The sequence below is a fragment of the Dama dama genome, chromosome 12, assembly GCF_033118175.1.
Source record: "Dama dama isolate Ldn47 chromosome 12, ASM3311817v1, whole genome shotgun sequence".
Taxonomy (NCBI): Eukaryota; Metazoa; Chordata; class Mammalia; order Artiodactyla; family Cervidae; genus Dama; species Dama dama.
Genome location: NC_083692.1, coordinates 2,324,059 through 2,338,951, shown reverse-complemented (window position 1 = coordinate 2,338,951; position 14,893 = coordinate 2,324,059). Strand labels below are relative to the sequence as shown.

Here is a 14,893-nt window from a genome sequence, read left to right as displayed (position 1 = left end):
ACTGGGGAAGAGGCAGAAGGTCAGCCTCAAGACAGAAGCATCACCGCTGTGACAGGCAGGGCCGAGGGGAGGGCCGAACCCATCGCCAGGATACCTGGGGTCAGACCTTCTGCTGACTCAGGTCTGTATATGTCAGAGCCTTTCCTTGCTGTGTCTCATTCGTTCTTCTCAGGATTCGTGTCAGAGTACCGCTATTTCCATTGTGTAGATAAGAAAAGTGGGACTTTGATTAAATTGCTGAAGAAGTGCAGAGCAGCATCACGGGTGAGCAGGTGTCTGACACCACAGTTCCCCCAGTGACATCCCTAATCCAACTGCAGGGCGGCTCGAGCGAGCAGAAACAGTCTGGATTCCGGAGTCCCGGGCCTGGGCTTGAATCCCACCTCACCTCTGAAACGCGCGCTTTCAGCCCTCTCCGCAGAGACCACCACCCCTGCAGCACAGGGCTGGTCTCAGGATGCAGCGCCCTCGAGCGGGGAAGCTGCCGACGGCTCGCCTGGCTCTCGCGAAAGTGAAGGTGTGAGTCACTCAGTCGAGTCCGACTCTTCACGACCCCATGGACTGTAGCCCACCAGGCTCCTCTGTCCATGGGATTCTCAGGTGAGACCACCGCAGGCTCTGGGAGGGCTCAGTAAACGCTAACCAACAGGAACCCCCACCTCTCAAGGTGGCAGAAGTCTGAGATGGCTGCGGCTGTGAGAAAGGTCTCGAGATACGGGAGTAACAGGGCTTCGTGCAGCTCCCGCTGCCGGGCTCTGGCTCTCACCCTGAACCCAGGACAGTCACGTCCTTCTTCCCCTCTGAGCCCCCCATCATCCCCGGAGGCTGCCTGTGTGGTCTGGTCCCAAGGCCACCTCTAGTCACGATGACTGTCACAGAGCAGTCGCCTGCAAAGTATTAAGTCACTGAATCGCGTCTCTTTGTGACCCTGTGGACTGTAGCCCGCCAGGCTCCTCTGTCCGTGGGATTCTCCAGGCAACAGTACTGGAGGGGGTTGCCACGCCCTCCTCCAGGGGATCTTCCCGACCCAGGGACGCAACCCAGGTCTCCCACATTGTAGGCGGATTATCTGCCATCGAACCCCCAGGGAGCCCGTGACACCTGGCTCCTCCCCAGATGTCGCTTCCCCTCTTCCCCTGTAGGGGTCGCCTCCAGGAGAGAACAGCATACGGAGCCGGGCTCTTTGATGAGAAAAAGGCTCATCCTCAGAGGGGCCACTGCTGTGCCGCCTGGGGGACACCTCCCCCCCGAGTGCCCTGCAGGGCCCACCCGCCTCATCACGGCCTTCCTGAGGGTCCTGAGCTGGCTGCAGGGCACCCACTGGCCACCGGAATGGCATCGAGGGTGCAAGGGCGACCCAGGCAGGGCCTACAGGACCCGGTGAGAACCTGGCTGAGATTTCTGAGACTTCCGCCCAAGAGAAGCAGAGCCTGGAGCCTGAGAAGGGAAACAGCGCAGGGGGAAGACGTGCTGGGAAGTGCAGAGAAGGCAGCCCTGGCTTCGAGCCCCGAGGCCAGCTGCCGCCACAGTCAGACTGAGGTGGTCTCCTTTCACCCGCAGCTGGAAGGCCCTGCCCTGCGGCTCCCGGCAGAACTTCACAGGAGTCTGAGGCCTGGGTTCACCGCCTGCACGCGTCCGCGGTGCGGCTCTGGCCTTCTGGGATGTTGTGGCTGCTGACTCGGGTCGGCACTTCTGCCCCCATCCTCTCTGTGAGCACAGCGCGCTCGCTCACTGCACCTGCTGAGCGGCGGGCTGGGCGGACAGAGTGAGTGGCCAGCCCCTCCGCACCGCCTGTCCCAGCAGCTGTCCCATCTCTCTTTCCGGGTGGCTCCGACAGTAAACAATCCGCCTGCAATGCAGGAGACCTGGATTCAGTCCCTGGGTGGGGAAGATCCCCTGGAGGAGGAAATGACAGCCCCCTCCAGTATTCCTGCCTGGAGAACCACGTGGACAGGAAAGCCTGGTGGGCTACAGTCCCTGGGGGTCACAAGGAGTCAGACATGACTGAGTGACTTTCCACGTTTAAAGGTTTGTGTTGACGGCCCTGGGCGCTGCCCCCAACAGGCAAGCATCTTCTTCCGTCTTGACACTGCGCCCCAGGACGGCATGCTCAGCACACAGCGGGCCAGTCTCACGTGAGGAAGGGGCAACATTCCCAAGGGGGGTGGGTGTTGTTGTTCAGTCACTAAGTTGTGTCCGACTCTTTGTGACCCCATGGACTAGGGAATGCCAGGCTTCCCTGTCCTTCATTATCTCCCGAGGTTTGCTCAGATTCACGTCCGCTGAGTCGGTGGTGCCATTGAACCATCTCATCCTCTGCCGCCTCCTGCTCCTTTTGCCTTCAGTCTTCCCCAGCATCAGGGTTTTTCCAAGGGGAGGCTGGTCTATAATTCTGTTACCACCTCCACAAAGCTGTGCTCATTACACCTGCACTTCCGCGAAGCGAGAGGCCCACGAGGTCTGCAGAGGCCTCTGCCCAAGAAGGGAGGTCTGGCGGTAAGGGACACGCCCTCCTCCCTGGGGCCCAGCGGAGACAGTTTCTCCTCCTCTGCTGTCTCTTTTCAGCCAGCATGTTCAGCACGTCCCTTCTGAAGACCGCTATCTGGGAATGCAGTGAATTGTTCCTGGGTCTTAAAGGAAGGCTGCTTGGATCAAACACTCCATCCCCACGTGAATGGCCTCTTGTGATAAAACCACGAATGTGGGTGCAGCTCTAAAGACCTCCAACCTTCTGGGTCAGCCCTGGGTAAGACTGGGGACAGGCGGGATGAACTCTGTCTTGGCCCCACCAGCAAGCAGTCCTGTTAGGTGCCCGCTCCCCCCGTCCCAGGCCCCTTGCACCCGCCGCCCCCAGACGCCACCAGCAGCTTTGCCTCCCTGAGCACCGCTCCAGGCCTCCAGCCTCGCTTGCTCTCCCACATCCTCAGCCAAACCCTCGGCCACACAAAGCAGATACCCTACAGCGCCTCTCCCCTCTTCCCACAGCTGGATGTTCCCAGAGGCTGCTGAGGAGATGTGTCCATTTGGGTTTAAACTAAGGGGTTACATAAGAACAAAAATAGCTAACCTTTGTTGATCTGCCAGGCATGGTGCTAAGTGCTTTACATGTGTTCACTCATTCCCGACAACAACCCTGTAGTGTAGAAACCGTTATCACCTCTATTTTATGATGAAAAAAACAAAAGAGCCCCAGTGAGGTGAAAGGAATTTGCACAAGAACCTAAAGCTAGTACGTGACAAAGCTAGAGACCAAACCTGGAAAGTCTGCCTCCAAAACCCCAAACTCTGAGCCCGCGGTGTCAGAGGAGCAATTCCAAACCCAGGAACAAAGGAGGCATAAGCAGGCAGCGGAGGCCCCACACGGCTCCCAGCACTGTAACCGCATTCTCCACCTTGGCACCGGTGGCTCAGGGGTAAAGGATCCGCCTGCCAACGCAGGAGACCCAGGTTCGATCCCAGTGGGAAGATCCCCTGGAGAAGGAAATGGCAAGCCACTCCAGCGTTCCGGCCTGGAGAATCCCACGAAGAGTCGGACATGACTGAGTGACTAAACCACCACCACCTGGCCACAGACATCACACAGCCCGACAAGTTTCCTACCAAGAAATATCTCCCCTTCTTGGCCCTGCCTGTGAGCCATCAGGCGACGGCGTCCCTTGCCTTCTCTGGCACGGTCTCCCCCAGTGGAAAGCGAGACGTGTGTATGAGACGGCTGTGAAGGCCCGTTTGTATCTGGGGGTCAGTCCTCTGCTTTGGTACCAGGCTATCTGAAAAGAAGTTGACCCCACGCAGCAGTTTCCAGGCTCCGGTCTCCCTCCGCGCGGCGCCGGTGCCCAGCCTCGGGCCTGTGCGCCCCGTTTGTTCACTCGGCACAGTCTCCTGTCTGCACCCCCCTGCAGGTCCTGCCTGGGTCAGAAACCAAGCTCCGACAGACACGCCCAACGAGAGGCCTGCGTGTCCCCGGTCTCTCCTTTCCCCCAGGCGCCTGGCGGCTGCGGCTCTCAGGAAATTTCTCGCCAGCGGGCTGACGTGTGTCACCTGCTCACCCAGACGGCTCTCCTTTCCGCGTTCCAGGGCTGCCACGGGCCGCCGCCCCGCTGGGTGTCAGTCGGACAGACGAGGATGCGCCCCAGCGGAGCGGGGCGGAACAGCAGCCGCCAGCCTCGCGCAGGCGCTCCCCGCAGGGCTGCGGGCCTTCCCTCCCGGGGCCGTGCACCGGTGCTCCCTACTGCGGCAGGGCACCGGCCTCGGCTATTGATAGAGGCCATCTCTCGGGGGACAAGCCACTTACAGCCCCCGCTGTCCTAGCTGCATAAAGTTAGCCGGTGTCCAGCAGATCTAAGTCCCAAAATAGATGGTGGCCACGTGTTCACTGTTCCCAAACCTCCCCGCCTGGAAAAAGAGCGTCTGTGGCCACTCGGTGTCCTGGAGAATTCACGTGGTACCTCAATCTGTACTCAGAGCAAGGACCTCTACTCACTTGATTAACCCACTTCTCCCAGAAGCTGAAGCATTCCTGCATGTCTCTTATTCTCATTCTCTGTTCGTCTTCTGAGGTTTAAGAGAAAGGGGGAAGGAGCTGGGGGGCTGGAGGGGAGCTGAGATCCACGTGGAGGCTCCCTGATAATGGAAATGAAGTGAACCGTATAACCTTTGGGGAAGGACCCACGCCAGGCTCTGTCACACGCGATGCCGGCATGCCCTTACAGGCATTCCTCATGACGGGCAGCGACTGAGTCTGAATGCGCGAGATGTGCTCACTGTTAGCACTGGGCAAAGAAAACGCATCTGACCATCACAGCTAGAAGCAGAGGCGCCCAGAATCACCTAAATTACATGATGGGCACCCTGCCCAGTAGAAATCTAAGCAAGGGAACTTCCATCAGTTCCGATCAATAATTGAGCATCAGCTATGCACCAGGGTATTCCCTGGTGGCTCAGATGGTAAAGAATCTGCCTGCAGTGCAGGAGACGTGGGTTCAATCCCCAGTGGGGAAGATTCCCTGGAGAAGGGAATGACTATTCACTCCAGCACTCTTGCCTGGAGAATCCCATGGACAGAGGAGTCTGACGGGTGGTCTGTGCCACCAGGGTGGTCCATGGGTTACAAAGAGCTGGACATGACTGAGCAAATAACGCAAATAACACTTCCACGCTCAACAGCACTACGCGCCAGACACCTAGGTTCTGAGGACGGCACTCAAGCAAAACATTTCTTCCTCGAGTGGAAGTCACAGACTGGCGGGAGGGTCTGGTAACAGTACAGCTGGTTCCAATATGACGTTCAGGTGATTCTAACCTCCTGCGCTGTGATACTGTCAAATGTGGTGGACTCTGAATGGGTGAGTGCCGGGGGAGGCCTCAGAGAAGACGGGAAGGGTGAGCCGGCGGGCTGGGGCCTGTAGGCAGAAGCCTGGGACAGGATGAGCAGCTGCTGGGGGATCACAAGAAGGGGGCCCAGGAGGAGGGCTGTGGGTGCAAATCAGGGGGTTCTCCAGAGACCTGCACGCTTTCTGCCTACGGAAACCTCACTGGCCCGGGCACACTCCCACCCACACGCCAGCAGAACAGGGTGGTTGAGAACACGGACTCTGGAGCTGAGCACCCTGCAGTCTGACCCCCTCCCGACTCTCAGCAGGGGAGCAGGGGCCCGAGGCTGAGTCCGGCTGTAGGGCCCCAGGCAGCGTATCCAACCTCCCTGGGCCTCAGCGTGCTCATCTGTGAAATGAAAGAAGAGTCGCGTCCATCCCACAGGGTGGTGGTGAGGCTTGGCTGAGACGCCCAAATAATGCCCACGGCGCCTGGCACACAGCCGGCACCAACATCATCCCTAGTGACCTCACCCCACCGCGTCTCCTTCGTCTGTAAATTAGGGGTTTGGAGGATTAACTCACCTCCCAGAGGAGGTGCTTGTAACTGCACAGTGTTGGTTTCCCGATTCCCCACGAGCCGAGGCTAACGTTACCCAGCCAAGGGAAACTGTCCCGGCCAAAGCTGCCCCAGCAGATGTGGACATTCAGGGATGTTCCCAGCTCTGGCTGAGACCCCGGGTCGGGTCAGACCTCAGGGGCCCCTGGAAGAGTGGAGGTGACCTGTGAAAGCCTGCGGCTCAGTCCACGCGGACGGCAGCCTGCAGGCAGCAGAGGGAGGGCTGTGGGCCGGTGCCCACCCGCCCGAGGGGCCCCTGCCCGGGACTCCCGCCCAGGCCTACTCTGGTGAAGGAGGGACAGCGCCCCAGGGCATGTCCCTGGAGTTGTCCTGGGGCCATCGCCATCACACACCACCCAGGGCCAGTCTCGAGCTGGGGCCCTCCTTGCCCGCTTGGGTGGCAGCCGTGAGACTAAGCTGGCAGCACAGTCTGCCCCACCAGGCTGAGGCAGAGCCCAATTCCGGACCCGAGCTTTGGGTGCTAAAGCACCCCTCAGAGCCCCGCCGTCCCCAGCGGGCAAACCAGCCCCTGGGTGCAAGCCCCCAGGCCCCAGCCAGGTGACTGGGAACCGCCAGGTGACTGGGAACCGCCAGGTGACGCCTTGCTCTTGCTGCAGAGTCCTGACCCTGCCCAGATCTCACACACACACACACACACACACACACACACACACACACACACACAGATCCCAGAGCCCGGGGCATGTGAGGTGCCGGGCCCCAGATCACACACACACAGATCCCAGAGCCCGGGGCATGTGAGGTGCCGGGCCCCAGATCTCACACACACACACCCCCCCATCCCATGGCCCAGGGCGTGTGAGGTGCCGGGTAAGCTCCAGGCAAAGGAGGGTGGCCGTGTGGCGCAGACCCTCGGAACCGCTGAGACGGCCTCGCAGGACCGTCAGCCCCAGCGCCCTGTCGCAGTGACGGCCCACGGGGACTCGGAGATTAATCAGAAGGACCTGAACATCCTGGACGTCCTGGAGCAAGGTTCCCGGGGAACCAGGTGAATGTGCCGCCCGGGCACAGAGCTCTCAAGCAGGCATGGGTCTTGTTCAGCATAGGGCACCCGAGGCGGACCGCAGCTGCACATGAGTGGCCAGCTCACTGCTGTTCCAGAGGGGGAGGCCGCCTGTGACCCGGGCCTCTGTGTGGCCACGGTGTGGCAGGAAGGGGAGGAGAGCTCCAGAAGGTCTCCTTACCAAGGCCCTAAGAGGTCCACTAAGTGCCCCTCTTCCTCCAGGAAGCCTTCCTGGCCCCACTGGCCCACAGTCATCTCTCCTTTGAAAAGCTATTACCCAGGCCTGGCTTTTCCCATTTGCTGTTTTGTTTGGGGCTAACATTTCAGAATATCATTTAGTAAGTGCTTTACATGTATTATGTGACTTTGTCCTCAGAACTCTATGAAATGGTTGTGATTGCACCCATTTCACAGATGGGTAAGTGACAACTTGTAAAGGTCATAGTGTGATGTCCTGCCTTCTTGTCATTCTCTTCCCCATGGGACTGAGCTCCCCCAGACTAGATTATAGAGTCCTCTGTGGCAAACACGGCAGCACTTCCCTCTTCTGTGCCCTGAGCCTCTAAGCCCCCAGGTAAACACCAACCACTGAGCCCTAATTAACCCAGCATGCTGCGTCACTCAGTCGTGTCCGACTCTGCAACCCTATGGAGCCCCCAGGTTCCTCTGTCCATGGGATTCTCCAGGCAAACACACTGGAGTAGGTTGCCATGCCCTCCTCCAGGGGATCTTCCTGGCCCAGGGATCAAACCTGCATCTTTTACGTCTCCTGCATTGGCAGGTGGGTTCTTTACCACTATCATCACTGGGATGCCGAGGTGGTCTTCATAAATAAAAATGTGGTCAACCAACAAAATCAGCCATGTGTCAACTGGCCATCCGACAAGGATGTCTGTATATACACTGTGTGTGCGTGTGTGTGCATGCTGTCGCTTCAGTCCTGTCCGACTCTTTGCGACCCCATGGACTGTAGCCCACCAGGCTCCTCTGTCCATGGGGATTCTCCAGGCAAGAATACTGGAGTGGGTTGCCGTGCCCTCTTCCAGGGAATCTTTCCAACGAGGGACTGAATCTAGGTCTCCCTCTTGGCAGGTGGATTCTTTACTGTTGAGCTAGTGGGGAAACCCTGCTTATACGCTGTGAAGTAAAGTCGCTCTTTGCGACTCTTTGTGACCCCATGGACTATTTAGTCCATGGAATTCTCCAGGCCAGAACACTGGAGAGGGTAGCCTTTCCCTCCTCCAGGGATCTTCCCAACCCAGGGATCGAACCCAGGTCTCCCGCATCGCAGGCGGATTCCTTACCAGCTGAGCCACCAAGAATGGTCCCTGCTTAAGTTGCAGATGAATTATCAGGAAACTTGACTGAACTATTTCTCCTGCAAGGACAGCTGAGGAGCTGCAGTTCTGCGGAAACACCACGTCGCCGGGCTTAGAATGACCCAGAGCCTGCGGTGTGGCAGCCCCGGCTGCCTCGCCAGGAGCGGGCGGGGATGACGCCCGCCGAGGGCACGGGTCAGCCGTGCGCGCCTGGAAGGCCCCGAGGCCCGGGCAGCGAGCGCCGGGGCTCCGCCCGCGGAGCGCGGCGCGGCCTCACCTTGGGTGGCGTAGGCGTCGGCGGCCATGCGCAGCCGGTAGGGGGGCACGCCCGTCAGCGGCCAGTCCTCCAGGCCCACCCGGGCGTAGAGGCTGAGCGCGCCTTCGTAGTCGCCTTCCACGTAGTGCAGCTTGGCCAGGACCAGACTGGACTCCTGAAGGAATTCTGACTGGAGGGGAGAGGAGAGAAAAGAAACTGTCCTCAGATGCACGCCTGACACTCCCGTCGGGCCTGCGGCTCTCCACGCCCGGACCGTCGGGCGAGCCTTCCGGGCCGCGCCGTCCACAGGGCCCCGGGCGGTAACGGCGCGCCTGGCCCAGCGACTGATGGGGGCAGCAACAGGTGGTCTCCCCACCCCCGGGAATATCACTCTGCCATCGTCAGGGACAGAGTAATGACCCCTGCCCCTGCACAGCCAATCCTTAAAAGCGGCGCCACGTGAAAACGCCAGTCACACAGGCTGCAGATACTGGCCAGGATGGTCAGGTCTCCCGAGGATGAAAGCAGACACGTGCCGCCTAGGGCTGGGAGGGCGGGGGCATAGGCGGTGACTGCTGATGGTTACAGGCTCATTTCTGGGGTGATGAAAATGTTCTAGAATTGAGGTAATATTTGCACAGCTCTGTGACTCTACTGTAAAAGTGAAGTGAAAGTCACTCAGTCGTGTCCCACTCTTTGTGACCCCATGGACTATACAGTCCATGGAATTCTCCAGGCCAGAATACTGGAGTGGGTAGCCTTTCCCTTCTCCAGGGGATCTTCCCAACCCAGGGATGAAACCCAGGTCTCCCGCATTGCGGGCAGATTTTTTACCAACTGAGCCACAAGGGAAGCCCAAGAATACTGGAGTGGGTAGCCTGTCCCTTCTCCAGGGGATCTTCCCAACCAGGAAGCAAACCAGGGTCTCCTGCATTGCAGGTGGATTTTTTTTTTTTTTAGTGACTCTATTAAAAACCATTAAATTGCACACCTTATTTTTTTTTTTGCAATAGTAGAAGATGCTTATCAGTTTTCACAATCAATACCCAGACCAAAAAATAAAAGGATCATTAAAATTGCAAGCCATAATGCAAACATGATTAACCTAACAATGTAAAATAATTACATACAGTTTGAAGTGTTAAGTAGAGTGATGTGGTTAAGTGGAAGTGCCTACATGCACATGTTTTCATCTACCCAGCCAGTCTCTGTCTTTTGGTTCGTGCCTTTAATCTATTTACATTTAAGGTAATTATTGATATGTATGATCTTATTACCATTTTCCTAATTTTGGGGAGAGGTTTATGTGGGTCTTTTCCTTTTCTGGTGTCTCCTGCTTAGAGGTTTCTTTAGCATTTGTTGTAAAGCTGGTTTGGTGGTGCTCAATTCTCTTAACTTTTACTTGTCTCTAAAGCTTCTGATTTCTCCGTCAAATCTGAACAAGGATTCTATGGCATGTGAATTATGTTTCAAAAAAGCTGCTATAAAACAGGCTCCCCTCAGGCCTCAGGCCTGGGCCAAGGATGGAAGGCGTGCGTTATGAACAAAACAGGCAAGCACCGGTCTCAACAAAGGCGGTTCCGTGGACGTCCTGGAGGGTTGAGCCCACAGCACTGGGGCTGTGCCACCGACTGTAGCTCAAATAACCCGAGGAGAGAGGCTTTCTAAACTGGTGTAAGAAACAGACTTTCTTTCTTTCCAGGGACAAGCTTTTCTCACTGAGCCATTCCAGCTGGTTATGGGGACTGAGTGGGTCCCTCCCGGAGGGTGCACGTTCAGGCTGTCCTCTGATGGTCTCATCCTCCTCCCCATCAGAGAGGCTGGCTTCCCCGCCCACACGTGTGCCAGCCTCATCCTGGGCCCTTCCCCACCCTCACTTATCCCTGGGGAGAGGAGAGGCGACCCAGACGTCTATGTAAGGAAACAGATCTATCGCCCTCTCTTAAGCATCCTCCTTGGAACCCCAGCCACACAAGGCTGAGGTTTTCAGCTGAGGGACGCACACCACGAAGCGGCACTATCCCGTAATCTATGGCTGGGATGGGGTGGGCGACACACAGGTCACTGGCCAGAGCGTGGCGAAGCCAAGGTGGTCGACCTCCAGGCAGCCCTTGAAAGGACACAGGGCAGACAGGGAGACTGAAGGCAGCAAAGGGGTTTTAAGAGTGGCCCAAGCGAGTGACACCAACGCGCGGCGTCAGAGTTATATTTGGAAACAGAAAGAAATCAAAGCAGACTTGAGAAAACAGAAAAAGAGCTATGAAAAAATTCATCCACCGCGGGGTTCTCCAGCAGGAGAGAGGGACAGGGCAGCCCTGGGTGTGGTGGAAAGGCTTCCCAGCGGTTCTGCCGTGCCCGCTCTCTCTTCCTGGAACTGAGAATCGCAGTCTGGAAAGCAAACTCTGCAGTCTGGAAAGCAAACTGAAGGGGGAGGGAAGGGGAGTTACTGTCTCCCGGGTCCAGAGCTTCAGCTTCGGGTGATGAAAAGCTTCCGAGGATGGGTGGTGGTGATGAGAATATGAACGCACTTAAAACCACTGAACTGGGACATCCCTGGCGGTCCAGTGGTTAAGACTTTGCTCCCCAGTGCAGGGGGCGCAGGTTCGATCCCTGGTTGGGGAGCTAAGAACCCACATGCCTGGGGGCCAAAAACCAAAACATGAAACGGAAACAGTATTGTAACAAATTCAATAAAGACTTTCAAAGTGGTCCACCTCAAAAAAAAAAAAAAAATTCTTTTAGCAAAATGAAAAATGAAGCCAGCAAACTATATGCTAAGAAACGGTTATAATGGTAAATTTCATGTTATTTATATTCTACTGCAAGAAAAAAAAGTTTAAAAAATTAAACCTGAAAAAAATTTTCCATTAATAATAACAAACTTGAAGGCCAGATGGCAAATATGCAGGAGCTTGAAGAAAATTCCCAGTGATCGAGCGCAGTATGGAGGTGCGGCCTGGAGAGGCTTGCTGGGTGAGTGCGGAGGAGGAGACGGCTCAGCGCAGGCCCCGGCCTCGGGGCCACCGCCCAGCCCAGGACGAGCACAACTTCCTCAGCTTGAGCCAGAGGCCAGCCCCCGGCTGCCCGTTCAGACTCTTTGCCCCCACAGTGCCCCCTGCTGTGGTCTCTCCATTCTTGGTGCACTTGTGTTTCGTGGGCACCTATGAGGTCGCTGGATGGCATCACTGATTCAGTGGATGTGAACGTGGGCAAACTCCGGAAGCTAGGGCAGGACAGGGAGGCCTGGCGTGTTGCAGTCCATGGGGTCGCAGAGTTGGACACGACTGAGCAACTGAGCAGCGTGTCTGCACCCGGCTTTGCCCAGCTCCCAGGCAGGAGACCCCGACCTTGAGGTCAAGCGGAGGGGAAGTTTCACATGGGCCAGCGGGAGTGGGGCGGTCTGCCCACGCAGAAGCAAGACAACTCAAGCATCTGCACAAGGCTTTCCTGCTCACGCTCAGCCGCATCGGGCTCTTTGCGACCCTTGGACTATAGCCCGTGGGATTTTCCCGGCATGGTTTCCGCTGTCGCTGGGATTTTCCCATCGAACAGACTGCAGTGGGCTGCCGTTTCCTGCTCCAGGGCAATCTTCCCGACCCAGAGATGGAACCTGCGTTTTCGTGTCTCCGGCACGGCAGGCAGATTCTTTACCTGCTGAGTCATTGGGGAAACCCCGCTTTTGGCAATGGGAGAAGAATTCTATAGGCAGAATCAGGAAAACAGCAAAAACTGACATGTATCTAGAGCTATTCAATTGTGAAAGAATTTGTACACCTGAAACTCAAAACACCTTGAGCTAAGTGGGCTTACAGGAGAGAAATGTGAAGCTCAGAGAGGTTAAACAGCTTCCCAAAATCACATAGCTTATGACTTCACACTGGAAAGCAAACTCAGAAACCTAAGTTGAAATTCAATATTCTTGCTACCACACTGGCTTGTGAGGGATGAAGAGGACCCGGTGAAACAAAAAGTTAATTTTTCCAGACGAAATGAGGGGAATTCGAAGTGGGACAGAACCTAGTCAGGGGCCCGGCCTGGAGCAGTGGCCCCCACCCCTCCGGCAGCAGCAGGCGCACCCCCACTGCTGGAAGGACCCCTGCGTGCCCGCACCGGTTCCCTCTAACTAGACCCACCAGAGCCACTGGAACCACCTTCGGGAAGAACCACCGACGTGGAGACACGTGTCCCTAAGTCTGAAGGAAAGTGCAAGAAGAGAGGAGGAAGAAGGAAAGAAGTCAGAGGTGTAAATGCTCACCGCACCGCAGGCTGGGCTGGGGAAGGGGGCTGGGCTGAGGCGAGATGAAAGGCTTCCAACAGGAGAGCCTCATGAGAGGGCGGGGAGAGGGGACGCAGACGAGACCCAGAAACAGGGCCCATGAACCCAGGGCAGCCCTCAAGCACTAGGGCCCCCACAGCTCGGCTGCAGACTTCGGGCGGGGATTGTGCGCTAAGGGACCCCGGCACTAGCTCCTCTGCTTTCAGTGGGACGAAGCCAGGCTGAGCTCCGGGCCATACCTGACAGCTTTATCCCAGACCCCTGGGGAGAGCAGAGCCACTTCCAGGAGAACGTGGCCTCAGAGGCTGTCCTGGGAGAGAAGCCCCGCGCCGAGTCCCCTCCTGAGAAGGGAAGCGGGGCGGGGCGGCTCCCACGCCGTGTGTCTGGCGCCCTCCCTGGCCACAGGCCCCCCGGACTCAGTGGAGCTGGCGTCTCCCCCACTCCTCGACCCCCAGGCCCCCGTACCTTGAGGTTCCCTCGGTCCAGGGCGGCGGTCAGATGCTTGCGGACCTCCGTCAGCTGGGGCCGGGGGCCTCGGGGGCTGGCGCCCTGCCGCAGGGGGTGTTCCTTCAGGTACTGCTCCAGCTTGGCCTCCCCGAGGAGGAGCTCTGCCATGTCATCTACGAGGAACACAGGGAGAGGGTGAATGGGACGAGGGTGGTCTGCGTGCGGGGGAGCCTCAGGGACCATCTCACAGTGAGTCCTCTTAATTAGTAGAGAAGGTGCCAGAAGATGGCAGCTCAAGCACTCATTCTTCGTCCCATATTTACTGCGCTAGAAAGATTGGCTGTTGTTCAGTCGCTCAGGCGTGTCTGACTCTTTGTGACCCCATGGACTGCAGCGCCCCAGGCTTCCCTGTCCTTCACCACCTCCCGGAGGTTGCTCAGACTCATGTCCATCGAGTTGGTGATGCCATCCAACCAAAAGACAGATACACGTTAACATGGACAGACCTCAAGATCAGTAGGAAACATAAAGTTCTCTTACGATTTATTCAGTATGATCTTCCAAGACACACAGACCCAGTGCTCTGTATTTTCCAAAGACAATGCAGTGAAATGTAGCTCTTTTGTGGTCTATGGCCTTATACGTGGACAGGAGTTTGCAGAATGTCTTGTGTACTCAAGATTCTTAAAAGAAGTTTTTATGAAAATGACCTGAACACATGCAGTCTGTTTCTGCCTAAAAGTCAAAGCTCTACGGACATGCTATCTGGGAATGTTTGTATGAAGGTTCTCCTCCAAGAGTGTATTACTTACACTTCTAACTTTGTTAATGTCGCTGTTGGCTTGTTAATTGGAATAAGAACCTCACTGTGAGAGCAGCTCTTTGGAATCCACACATCCAGATTGTTCTGAGAACACCCAGAACAATTCATACCCCAGCCTGAACATGGTCTATTTTTTTCTGTGATGGAACAGAACATAATTGTATTAAAATATAAATGCAGTTTTTAAAGGCCTAGGAAAATATGCCTCAAGCTCAAACCCATGACAGGAGTTCTCTTTCACGGATCACAGCCTAGTTGTGGCAAAAAGGCTTATGTAACTCATGAAACTATGAACCATGCCATACAGGGCTACCCAACATGGACAGGTCATAGTGGAGAGTTCTGACAAAATGTGGTCCATGGAGGAAGGAATGGCAAACCACTCCAGCATTCCTGCCTCGAGAACCTCATGAACAGTATGAAAAAGCAAAAAGATATGACACCCGGAAGATGAGCCCCCCAGGTCAGAAGGTGTCCAATATGCTCCTGGGGAAGAGTGGAGAAGAAGTCTCAGAAAGAATGAAATGGCTTGGCCACAGCAGAAATGATGCACAGTTTTGGATGTGTCTGGTGGTGAAACTAAAGTCCAATGTTGTAAAGAGCAATATTGCGTAGGAACTTGGAATGTTAGGTCCAGGAATCAAGGTAAATCGGACGTGGTCAAGCAGGAGATGACAAGAGTGAACGTAGATATCTTAGGAATAAGTGAACTAAAATGGACAGGAATGGGCGAATTTAATTCAGATCACCATTATATCTACTACCTTGGGCAAGAGTCCCTTGGAAGAAATGCAGTAGCCCTTTTAGTCAACAACAGACT

General features: G+C 56.2%; 1 protein-coding gene across 7 annotated transcripts in view; it reads right to left on the bottom strand.

Annotated features, from left to right (window-relative positions):
• TTC7B (tetratricopeptide repeat domain 7B) overlaps window positions 1–14,893 on the bottom strand; it is a 265,869-nt gene that overhangs the window by 224,996 nt on the left and 25,980 nt on the right. For all 7 annotated transcript variants that reach the window (XM_061156423.1, XM_061156424.1, XM_061156421.1 and 4 more), the window contains exons 2-3: window positions 13,269–13,423; window positions 8,549–8,717 (exon numbers count right to left, since the gene is read on the bottom strand). In XM_061156423.1, coding sequence (XP_061012406.1) covers window positions 8,549–8,717; window positions 13,269–13,423 — 324 coding nt within the window. The remainder of the gene's footprint in view (window positions 1–8,548; window positions 8,718–13,268; window positions 13,424–14,893) is intronic.